The sequence below is a fragment of the Eufriesea mexicana genome, unplaced genomic scaffold, assembly GCF_001483705.2.
Source record: "Eufriesea mexicana isolate 0111107269 unplaced genomic scaffold, ASM148370v2 scaffold2467, whole genome shotgun sequence".
In the NCBI taxonomy this organism is placed as follows: domain Eukaryota; kingdom Metazoa; phylum Arthropoda; class Insecta; order Hymenoptera; family Apidae; genus Eufriesea; species Eufriesea mexicana.
The window spans coordinates 906016-919122 of NW_016910588.1; the positions used below are offsets into that span (position 1 = coordinate 906016).

The 13107-nt window shown below is 26.6% G+C and overlaps 2 protein-coding genes across 7 annotated transcripts in view; one reads left to right on the forward strand and one right to left on the reverse strand.

Moving 5' to 3' along the window:
* Positions 1-84: 84 nt before the first annotated feature.
* On the reverse strand, positions 85-2695 carry Dbp73D (putative ATP-dependent RNA helicase Dbp73D). The gene is made up of 6 exons (XM_017903658.1): positions 2623-2695; positions 1844-2532; positions 1392-1604; positions 1111-1321; positions 548-982; positions 85-457 (listed from the first exon to the last, which is right to left on the reverse strand). The coding sequence occupies exons 1-6, from the start codon at positions 2643-2645 to the stop codon at positions 85-87; spliced, it is 1944 nt and encodes a 647-aa protein (XP_017759147.1). The 5' UTR covers positions 2646-2695.
* Positions 2696-5301: 2606 nt separating this feature from the next.
* Positions 5302-13107, forward strand: part of LOC108550072 (annexin B9) — a 19812-nt gene continuing 12006 nt past the window's right edge. For 3 of the 6 annotated variants that reach the window (XR_001890391.1, XM_017903672.1, XM_017903671.1), the window contains exons 1-4: positions 5303-5623; positions 6889-6966; positions 8276-8317; positions 11989-12370. Coding sequence is in view for 3 of the 6 variants with exons in the window: in XM_017903672.1 (XP_017759161.1) it covers positions 8288-8317; positions 11989-12370 (412 nt within the window). In the remaining 3 variants the exon portion in view is untranslated. Of the gene's footprint in view, positions 5624-6888; positions 6967-8275; positions 8318-11988; positions 12371-13107 lie in introns of all 6 variants that reach the window. The other 3 variants (XR_001890392.1, XM_017903674.1, XR_001890393.1) reach the window with 3 other exon arrangements.

A 13107-nucleotide genomic window follows, 5' to 3' on the forward strand; every position in this document is an offset into this window, starting at 1 on the left:
TAGACGGTATATTTGATTAATAACTTTCTAGATTCAAAATACGAAAACAAATTATATTTTATTTAGCATTTGTATACAAAATTACTATTTGCAATGTACATTTAGTACACGAATTCGTTTAGCAGTTTTTGCGCGTAATAAGTTCTTTTGTTTTTCTTCTTCAAGAACATGTTTCAATTTTTCGATATGACTAGAGTAATCAACTTCATTTATGACAGAACTCAGATCTAATTTTTCAATATTTGGTACTGCTTTATGGGCATTACTCAACATATGTTTAAATATTCCAACTTGTTTAGATGTTAGTATAGATATTGCAGTACCAGATTTACCTGCACGTCCTGTTCTTCCTGCTCTGTGAATATATCCTTTAATATGTTTAGGAAGGTCATAAGATATGACTAATTGTACATCTGGAACATCTATTCCTCTTGCTAATGCATCTGAACATACAAGTCTGAAAATATAGTAAAAGAATAAAAAATATTATGATTTATTTTTGTAGTATTAAAATTCAATTTTTAATAATAAGATAAATAAAACGTACATTTGAGTACTGCCAGTAATGAATTTTTTAAGTACATTTTCACGTCCTTTTGATGAAAGTTGTGCTGAAAGTTCTCCAACTATTATATTTTTTTCAAATAGAAGTGACTGAAGTATAATAGCTAATCTATGAGCAGTTGCTCCAGAATTTGTAAATACTAATGTTTTAGAAGTCATATTGTTTCTAATTACTAATTGATATAAAGCTAATGGTTTGTATTCTATTGCACATTCTACTGCTTCTTCTATTAATTCTTCAGGACTTGTGTAACGGCCTATAAAATCACCTACTTCCTTATCTAAATCTACATCATCATCCTTGCCCGTTAACAAGACAGATGTAAATAATATTGGTTGAAAAAGTCCAAGGCGATTCAATTTTTCAGGATCTTGTGATAATGTTGCACTGAATAATAATTTTTGTGCTGGAATTTTGCTGTTTAGAAATTTGAAAATTAATAAAAATTTATTATTATATAAAATATAACTACTCATTAATATATACAATAAAAATATATTATTTCAGTAAATATTTATTATATAAGGAATTTACTAGAAACTAACCCAGAATGTAAATTAGAAAGTGTTAATCGCGGAGCTCGATAATGAGGCTCAGGAAGATATTGTAACCAATCTGCATCTTTATCTGCTTCATCAATAACAAGAAATTTAAGATCATCCAAAGAAAATCCTGGTGTTTTTAATATATGATCTATTAATCGTCCAGGCGTAGCAACCACTATATCTGCTAAAAATATACATTCTCCTCTAGCACCTATAAAAAATAATTTTTATTATATAAATAATGGAAGCATATTTTATTTTTGGGATGTATAAATATATACTTGTTTTCATAATGCTTTTTTGTTCTTCATTAAATGCAGAAGCACCAGAAAGTAAAACAACTCTTAAATTTGTATGTGATGTATATGTTAGCATCACTTTGTAAACTTGTGTAGCTAATTCTTGTACTGGTACAACAATTAAGCAACGTATTTTTGGAACCAATCGAGATTGTAATATTTGAACAATTGGCAGAGCATATGCTAAAGTTTTACCTAAAAAGAAATAAAAATTAAAAATGTTATTTTCCTTTAAAATATATCATTGTTAATTTATGACAATAAATTTATATGAATTTTATTTATGTGTTATTAATTACATTAATTTTACTAATGATGTTAACTTTCATTCATATTCATTTAAGCTATTTAAACTATTAGTAGGAGACCATTAGGTACCAAAATTATAATGTAAGTACTTCCTTATTTTATAAATAACGTATATATATTCATACCACTGCCTGTAGGAGCAGACACACACGTATCTTTTAACCACCACTTTTGTTGTCTATCTTCTTCACATTTCAATAGCCAATGAAGTATACTATCTTGAACAGGAAACAATTTATTGATACCATTAGCTCTTAAAATTTCAATAAGCTTACTATCTAAAATCGAATTTAATTCTTCTAAGTTTGGACCGGTGCTTAAATCAAGAGGTATAATTTTTGGATTAGCCAACCATTCTGGAAGTATTCTCTTAACTTCATGTTTTTTTTGCTTATTTTTAGAACCCAAAACTATAAAATCAGTTTGTTGATTTGGTACTTCATTATTCAGGTTATTTGTATTTTCACTTTGTGAGGTTTCATGTTTCATAAAATTTTCTTCATTGTAGACATCTTTCCTTTTTTTTTTCTTTTTTCTATAATCCTGCTCTGAAATATACTCTTCTTTCTTTGTTTCAACATTGATTAATGTAGTATTTTCACTTACATTAGTATTTGCTATTGGAGATTGATTAAATTTTTTCTTTTCCTTTTTTTTCTTTTTATGTTTTAATTCCTGCGCATTTTCAGAATTGCTTTTCTGTAATTCTCGATTATTTTTAAAAGCTCTTTCTTTCTTACGTTCTTCTATTCTTTTCAATAGTTCCGATAAATGATGCTTTTCATTTTTTGTTTCCTCTTCTTCGCCTTCATATCTATTGATGAATTATATCTATTAATATTAAAATTAAAAATTTAAATATAGTTAATAAAGTTATTTTCTTGTTTTTCCTTCTTAGACTTACCGGTTTATGACAAATAAACTCATACTGTTTGTTTTACACACGTGTCACAAATGTTTCATAGGTTATGTATAACAATTATTAATTTTTGAAATTTATAATGGACTAATATAATAATAAATTACTAGTATATTAATAATATAAACAAATAATGTTCGATTTAGCTCAGTATAATTTTATTTCTCGAGAATTATTTGAGATTTCAAAATTTAGATTCTAGAAATTCACATAATAATAATGACATAACCTATGAAAATATATTTGATATATGTATTTAACAATACGTAGTAAAAACTTCAAAATTAATTTATTTTTTTAATGAAACCATATATTTTATATATTTTTGTACAAACAAATTATTAATAATTTTTTCTAATAACATTCTAATAATGCCTTGTAAAGAATAAAAAATGTATTTGATTAATATATGTAATATGATTAATTAACATACAAAAACATAATGATATATTATAATAATAAAATAACTGTAACTAATGAAATTTTGCAATTTTTTAAATTCCTTTTATCTATATAAATTATTAGAATATAATAAACTCTTTGAAAGGTACATATCAAAAGACCCTTATTAATTTAATCACCTTTTCAAAAGAGGTAGAAAATACAGACTCCACGATAATGTAAGTCTTGCTTTTAACCATTAGAATGAATTATTACTTAAAAGTTCAAAAAAATTGACGAAAGTTACTTTTGATATGAACTTTTTAATGGTATTAGATGCATATTATATGTAGAGATATTGTAAAACAAATATTATATGTATATTACTTAAATAAGTTGTCATATTAAAATAATTAATTATTTATATACTTACTATTATTGAAATTTTATTGTATCTCATAAATATACAAAATTAAGGACAAAAATGAATAAAAACGTTATTATTCATTCCATCGTTAATAATAAGCACAGGAAAACAAATTAATAAAAAAGATAAAGGAAAATATATATAATTTTATAATACAGAAAACAGTATACAAATGGATAAAAAACCAAAGTTACCTTGCCTTCAAATGCCTTATTATGAAATTTTATTTAGAATATAAACTTTCATATAGCAGTTCCATAAATATTTACTTTTTACCATAGAATATTTAACACATATATATGTTTACGCACATGTAATGTATCATATTAGAAGTTTGAGCATTTTCTTACATTTTGTTTTGATTAAACTGTGTATACCCAATGTTAAAAAAATGTTCATATATCAACTTAGCTTTGTAACTTCCATTAATAAATATTGAAAGAAAATGTTAATGACAATAATAATAAATAAACTGTTCTAGAAAATATCAAACACATGAAGTTTGAAAATTGATATAAATAAGGAGAATAGCATTAGATTTATATTTTTAGATATTGAAATACAGCAGATAATATTTTATATTAATAGTAGCAATGAATATAAAATTTTATCAAATTACTTTATTATATTTGAAATATGTATTTCATTGAATTACAATTGTGGTAATGAACTACTACACATATGTGCGATTAACACATAATATCGATGCGTCATGAACTTTATATACGCACTTATTAACGTTCTATCACAAATACATTGATTCATGCAATACCTATGAATAGTGTGTATCATATAACTAACACATTAGTTGCAAATTTAATTCAAATGCATAAAATGAATCAGAAGGTTATTTCTTTTAGCTTACTAATTTTCGTCCAATTCAATTTCCTAAATGTATATTACTTATGTAAACAAATATATAGTATTTAAAACATATTTATTATTTAGATTTTTAACAATAACTATCTTTAATATGTGTATTATTTTATTAGATTAAAAGTGATAAAGCGAAGATGTGTATTATTTTATTTTATTTTAGGTTTCTAATTATTAAATTTGATACTTTTACATAAATTAATGAATTATAATATTTCAAAAATTATTGTTATTGAACAAAGTTAGAAAACTTATAAAAGTGTCTATTAATAACGGATATAGTGTATTAGAAATATTAAATTTCAAATAAAAAATGATTAAATTTTACATTAATTTTCAAATAAATAAAATGGATTGAATTTAGTAGGTAATAAACAAAATCGTAATTTATTTATTTATTTATTTATAATATTATATGATGTGTACGTAATTTATAATATTACATTAATACTATACTTGGATAACATTGCTTTTATCAAAAGTAATAATAAAATGAATAGTATAAAGCATAAAGTATATCTTATAAAAGATTCAAGATGAATGAAACAAAATATTTTCTCAATTATTACGTGTGGCGTTAATAAAATAACTGCTATATACATTTATATACTTTGATATATAAATATTAGAGATATAATACGGAACAATACCAAGTTTGAGTGTTTAAATTTCTATAATATAATACAAATTCTATATACAACGCATAATTTATAAATAATTCAAAATCAAGTGAATAATCTCACATATGAAATACATTATTAGTAAAATAGTATTAATCTAAAGAAAAATAGTTGGCAAGTGGCAATAACGTCATTATGTTTTATTCTTATAATTATTGCAGTTTCCATCCAACAAACTGAAGAACGTTGATACGTCACTGTTCAAAGAACTTGACGGTATATAGCTTCTACCATGCTGAGTCATTTGACCTTGTTTCTTCAGAATCTTTTGGCAAACGGTAGTCTGGATTATCTTTCCTTGTTACACTATGGCATTCTTTGTCTGACACGTCACCGAATCCTCGCTCAAGCCCCACCAATGGATTCTTTTATGTCATCGTAACATCGTTCCTTTCTGATGCTACCTACCACTATTTAGTATACGCGACAGATACGTAATCACGTTACGTGCTTTCTAATTACTGTATGTTAAATAGACTTCAATAATTTGTGATTGTGATATAAAAATTGTGTTTTAATCGTACATTGGTGTTGTGAACAGATACCAAAAAATTTAGATAAGATATATAAGGAGAAATATAAGGTACAGTTCCTCTAATCATCGTCACAACAAAAAATTGACGTGAGTAATATTAAATGAAAAATAAATACGTTACACAGTGTGATTAGATTAAGTAATAACAATTCGTGGTATTAATACTGTTTTATAAAATTTGTTTTCAAATTACTGTTTATATTATATACTACAAAAGATTTAAACAGTCTAAATCAATAATACAAAATTGGAAATCCTTCTTGTCAAAAAAATTTGTGTCTAACAAATTGTACATGTGTATAAAATTTATGTGAGTATTGATAAGAAATTAGTCGTATTTTGTTTATAATTAATATAATTATAATATAATTACATATAATTGATAAATTAAATTGTTTTATTTTATATCGAGAGTATCCAACATTAAATTAACTATTCATTTGCTATAACTAATAATAGTAGTAAAATGATCTTTCATCATGTTAACAATATTAAACAAATGTATTTCATATTAAATATGATATAAGAAAAGTGAGTTCGGATAATGAAAATTTGTTTACAATTGTAATGAAAATGTAATATACGTAAATCAAATTATTAATATTACGTATTGTGAATTTTTTATTTTGTACTGTACCTATAGCAAAAAACAGAAAATATTAGTTTATATGAAAATTACACGGGAAGATTATTAATATTTTATAATTTTTATAATACAACAATAATTTCTTTGATTACATAATAAATTTTCAAATTTATACATTAAAAATATGAAAGTATAAAAGATGAAGACTGTTGGATAAAATAGGACTATCAAAATTAGTGATATATTCTTGACAAAATCAATAAGTATGTTCTATATATTCATATATGAGAGCGTTTTTCTTTTTTATTATTTCTTTTTTTGTACACTGGAGATAGAAATCCAATTATGTCATTGATATTTTTAACAAAGTATTTGATAAGTAATATTTATAGATAGATCTGACTTCAGTAAACGCTTTACGCTATTACAAATACTTTAAAAGTTCTGAAAACATTATAAATTTTCATATACATCTTTTATTAATTGTAGATTATTACAAATTTGTAGATTGTAAATATACATTACTACGAATGAACAATGTTACATGTCATTAACAAAAGAAAAAAAATCTATGCTATAAGTAATTATTATTTGCAATAAATTATATTTACATATTATCGTTCAATGTCTGACACATCAAATTTTCGTATGAATTGCACATTAAGTTATTAAACCTTACTTCCTGCAGTATTCGCGTACGTTCTCCGGTTTGTAACTCCCACCATTCCTGCAAAGAATATCTGTAACGAGCGGCAGTTTGTTTCAGTTGGTTACTAGAACCGAACAGAACTGGTACTACTACGCCAGAAGAAACGAATAGGATCTGTAGCCGCTTTAAGAGAAGGTAGGAGCCACACCCTGAATACTTATTTCTAGACACCGATCAATAGTCTTTGGAATTTCGCTATAATAGCGTCTTAGGATTATTCTTTGCGTATACTTTAAATGAGATTAACTGCTAAATTCCACAGATATTTATATAAATCACTGAGGTCATCATTCATCTTGTGATCTCAGAGTGATGTAAGAATAAGTCCCTAGACCGAAAAAGATGTGTATATATGCATAATTAGAGAAAAATGGTTTTTTGGATTTTCAATGAATAAGAATTAACAAATACGTTCCGTTATCGATAATGTCGAATATTTTCATTTTATTTGAAATTAATTAAGTAAATTTTATTACGAAACAATGCATTGTGTATTATGCCATAAATGCGGTGGTTAATATAGTTCTTTTTTTTTATTTCAAGTGTCAGAATTGTAATATTTAGATTATGAAGAGTTTAATGATCTCAAAATGATAAAAATACATCTAATGTACTATATTTTTATATTTTCAGAAGAACATTTTTTAAATATGTGTATATTATATTTTATTAAGTTCTTATGTTCTAAGCATTTAAAGGATGCTGTTCTGATACTCTAGCATATACTATAGTACATGTATCTATTGAAATGAATCTTGTTCAATTACTGTTGCTATGACACATGTTGTAGAGTAATATTTACACTTTTTCTAGGAACTCAAGCAACTAATTTATATTTATCTGACGTTTCTAGATGATTCATACAATTGTACATGTACTATTTAATAATGTGAATGGAGAGTATTCTTAAAATAGACCATGTCAAAATTGTAGAAGAATTCTATTTAAGCACAATAGACACGTAGAGATTTATTACTTTGTTATAGATACCGTGTTATTAGTAAATACATAATAATTAATAATAAATACATACAATAATTTTTATAATATCACATATTTTGAGGTTCTATGTAATAAGAATGATAATTAATTTTTAGTTCATCGTATTTATCACCGAAAAATTAGTTAAAAGATACAGTACAGACACTCAATGTTTTGCTTTATTTTTAATTTTTAAATGATTACATAATCTCCTAATATTATTTATTTATTATATGAATTTAGATCCAAATTTTTTTAACTCTTAGTTTAATGTGTTTTATGACTATTAGTTATGTCTTAAACATTAAACTATTTAGATTTTGTTATATTCTTACCATGTGTTAAAAAATACATAAAAATTATATTTTTTTTTAATAATTATATATTCTAATAATAAATTTTAATAAAATTTGTATGAAAATAAAATTTGGTAGTAAATTTAATTTAAATTTATCTGTTACAGCTAATTTGAACAATGTCGGCCAGTCAGTACTACCATGTGCAGGTAATTATTAAAAACTTCTTATTTAGTATATATACATAGTATAGAGGTTCGAGGTCTGATTAAAAATTAATTTGTACAATTATCACGGTATTTAAAATGAAAATGACAGGTGAACCGTAAGATTAATTTCTTTATTTTATTTTTATTTTAGTTTTTAATTATTCCCTAAAGTAAAATGAATTTGGATCAAGCTTTTTTAAAAATATTTCAAAGATCTATATGGTGAAGATGCTATAATTGAAACTATCAACAAACAATAATTTTTAACACCACCTTGCATTATTAACACTAGACTTACTAATTTATAATATGCAACTAAATACATCATACACAAATAATAATAATTAAAATAGTATAATGAAAATAAATAGGTACACATACATTTTTATTTGAATACAAATCAATATTAATCAAAATCAAACACTTTGATTAGCTTGGCAATTTTACTGTTATACAAAATATATTTGTTATTCAGCAAAATTTTATTATCAAATATAGAAATGCATGTATTACTTTTCAAAAATGAAATTTGTTCATACAGTCCTTAGAGTATTAGTTTATTAAAAAGAAAGTAATAATTTCAGTTTGTGAGCTTGTTTTTTATTAACATCCAATAAAGTATACTCAGAGTCTACGAGATTTTGCATTTGAAAATCTTTTATTTAAGAGCTTCTTCTTCACTTTCTGAATTTGTTTCTAAATAGAAGACCCGTGCAAAAATCGATCACAATCATAACTACAGTTATTGCCCGCATAAGCGCCCGGATTTCTTGCCCACTTTAACATCCGTCGTTACCCCCATCAATTCTTAGAACAGGGTTCACCAAATATCGTCGATACGAATTCGTCACGGATGCGTATATATACGTATGCTTGCATTGAATATTAGTACACCCAACTATATAGCATAGTATTCTTACAACACGGTACTTTTATAGCATGGTGAACTCGGTTTTAACCCTTTGCACTCGGCAATCTTTTCGTTACAGGAACATAATAATTCGAAAACTTTCTGCCATAAAGTCGACGATATTTTCAAAACGGTAAATAACAAGTGCAAATTAATAATAATACGTAGAATTATTTTACCCCGATATTCCACGCGTCGTTGGGCAATTTTAAATCCGAGATATTAATTAACAACGATCTTTAGAATCCGATTAAATGGCGACTGAGCGTCGTCTCTCGAATGCAAAGGGTTAATATAAAGCGTTGTAAAAATTGCGAAAGTTCTCTTATTACACAATATTCTTATAAGAGGGTTTGATAAACTTTGGACAATATACTATAACAAAACTATAGGACGAATGTTTCACTGTCTTTGCTTTTATATCAGTTCTAAACTTCGTTTAACACGGTTTTGATACAATTCGAAACAATTTCACTGTGTTATAACAGGGTTGAATGTGTTTCTCACACACCTACTCTTTTCCCTTGTATCAGTCGAATTCTCAGAAGTTATTTATTCGGATAAAGATCTAGAAATGATCTCAAACTGTGAATGTTAGAATGAGCTCTACTGTAGGTTCAATAATCACCATATGATTCACTCGAGTCTAGGTAATAGATGATCATATAATTTTTAACAGAAAAAGATTTATGCATTGCTTTATTATGCCACGTAATATTTTTAGCATTAAAGCAGTTACTTATACACCTTCTTACATTAATTACAACAGTTTTTTTTTTGTAATCAGAGAGTTGATGACCAGAATTTGTTTTTCCTTCTTAAAACTATGATTTACGAATTAAATCGGCGTGGTTCGGAATTTTATCCTTATAAAATTATAAAAGCCAGTTTTGCGCGTGATACTGAATGCCGGCCAGAACCAGTTATTTTCTCCTGTACTTGAAATTTACGAAGATGTGCCACTTTCGGTCTTGGGTGAGAGTACGACACAAAATGAACGATCCCTGAACTGGATAAGGTAGGGTCCAGCGAATAAAGGAACTGATTTTTATTTCCTTTAGTCGAATATAGGATTCTCACTTCCAATTTTTACGATTTATTCTTGACAATTTATTTATTCTCGATAATTATTCCTCGATTACGATTATTTCCATTGACCAATTCGTGAGTTCTTCGAAAACATTAATTGGATTCGAGTATTTAGCCTGTTTCTATTGAAGACGGACAATTATGTTGCAGGTGCAGTTGTACTTAAGACAGAATCGTGCTTCCTCAAGCGTGAAATTGACTTTTGGTTAATTATTGTCGATGTTTGTTATATCTTTGAACGATTATATTTTTAATGCTTTTAATTTAACATCTATTTCCATATTTATATCGTATTTTTTCTAACGGGAGCTTATAATTGAAATTTCAATTATATCGTTTCTTTTAGATCCATTTTATTTTTTTTTAATATTTCCAAAAATAAATACTGTTATGGAACATTGCTATTGAATTTTCCCTTTAAGGTCTACATTTTGTTAAAATTTGATTAAATTTTATTTTTCTTAAATATTTCCAAAAATAAATACCATTATGGAACATTGCTATTAAACTTTCCCTTTTAAGGTTTACATTTTGTTAAAATTTGATTAATTACTCTTAAAAGTATACTCTTAAATATGCTTTTAAAAATTGGGATAGAAAGCACGAAGCAGCGCAACAAGTCACGCCACTTTACCGGTGTAAGATGCATAGGCGTAACCCACTAGTCACGCTACTTGTCAGCAGCCCAACTTATGACCTTCATTCGGATTAATGTTGCGTGTTAAATATTATCGTCTCCTGATACTGAAATTAAGCATTCGGAGTGATGAGTTACACCAAACCCGAATGAACGTTTTAAGTCTCGTGGTATACGATAGCAGGCATACATGTGTGTCTAATAAACATACATGTAATAAAGTATACATATACAGAATATAAGCTAATACACATGAATCAAGAAAGGAGTAATTATACATGAAAACATCAGAAGAAAATTAAATTAAAACTTTTTTAATATGAGCTTATGTTTTCAGGAATGTACACTTGACTGTGTCTAAACTTAATGAATCTTGATATAAACTGCTACCACGAATCAGGTTTCTCTGTATTGTATTGACTATTCAAGGATACGTTATAAAATAGAATATTTATGCACAATGAATTTTATTATTTTATAAAAATATTGTTCATTCCGCTAAATACATGATTCTTCCTCGAGTTTAATTTTTTAAATGCTAAACCAAGTAGTTAAATGTACATAGATTGGGGGAATACCCATAAAGTCGATTTTCTCGAAAATAAAACCTTATATATAAAAATGTCATTCTCTATTTTCCTCTCATTTTTCATCTAGACTAATTTTCTGTTTAGTTGTACTGTCAGTTAAGGTACACCTTACATAGTTTATAGATTAATAAATGTAATCTTAGAAAATATTCCAATTATTTTTTTCATTTTTGATTTTGGTTAAATGGGTTTTCATCTATGATTCCGAAACATGTTATGCACGATTAGACACATTTGGACACTAATTTTCATATTATATAAAAAGATTAAAGATTACCTCCATTTCTTTGTTTAAATTGCACATATGAAAAGTTTATATACATATATTATGCAAGTATTATATACTTTAAAATATTTTGTAAGGTAAATTCTGTTTAGCAATAACACGAACACCTTATACAAAAAGCTAACACGTGTATATATATTTCTTATTTTATTTGTTTAGTGCACACCAACGATTTATCCTGCTGACCCTTTCAATCCAGAAGAAGACGCATCTCTTCTTCGAACAGCGATGAAGGGCTTTGGCACCGATGAACAGACGATAATCGACGTCCTTGCTCATCGTGGGATCGTCCAGCGGCTTGAGATAGCTGATAAATTTAAAACTATGTACGGGAAGGATCTCATTTCTGAATTAAAATCAGAACTTGGTGGCAACTTTGAGAAGGCAATTTTGGCGCTAATGACACCGTTACCGGAATTCTATGCTAAAGAACTTCATAATGCAATTTCCGGCATGGGTACAGATGAAGGTGCTCTTATCGAGGTGCTAGCTTCTCTTAGTAATTACGGCATCAAGACGATATCCGCCGTCTATAAAGAATGTAAGTCTCTCTGAATGATTCTTCAGATAAGTGCTATCCATGACTGGTAAATTGGCAATTGGGACGAAACATGGATAATAAAGGACTATCTAACATACTTTTAGACTGCTGATAACATATTTTGACATAGTAATGAGATCAAAACGTATTTTTTATTTTATGTTAAATATTAGACTGGCCAGAGAGTAATGTCAGTATTTTTCGCATAAAATAGTAATCAAAATCTTAAATCAAAAAGATTTTTATTGGATAGTATATTGATCATTTTGATTCGTGAAATTCCAATTGTATCAGTGTTAGGAAAGTGCAGTATATAAGTATAATATAGTAATAGTAAAGTGCTTGCGTTAACAAAGTTAATGCATTATTAAATAGCCTCTAAGAATGTGAATGAACCTAGTGCTTTATCAGATAGTTGTAGTAAGACAAAACGTTGTGAATGAATTTGATCTAAAATCAAAGGGTCACTGGTAATGCCAACTAAGCTTTATTTATCTAAAAAGTTAAAATGAATCACGTAGCAAAGTCGTATCACATGAGAACGTTTAATCATAATACGGGGGTTACCGGATGAAGTGATTAGACTCCCAGAGGGATCAATTTTATCTTATCAGCCAATGATTTAAGTACTCAATCTTGGATTGTAGGTGCATTAATAAATATTGGCTGTTTCTCAACACTAGAATTAATATTTATTCATAAAAATAACATAATATACAAGGTGCCCAAAAAAAAAA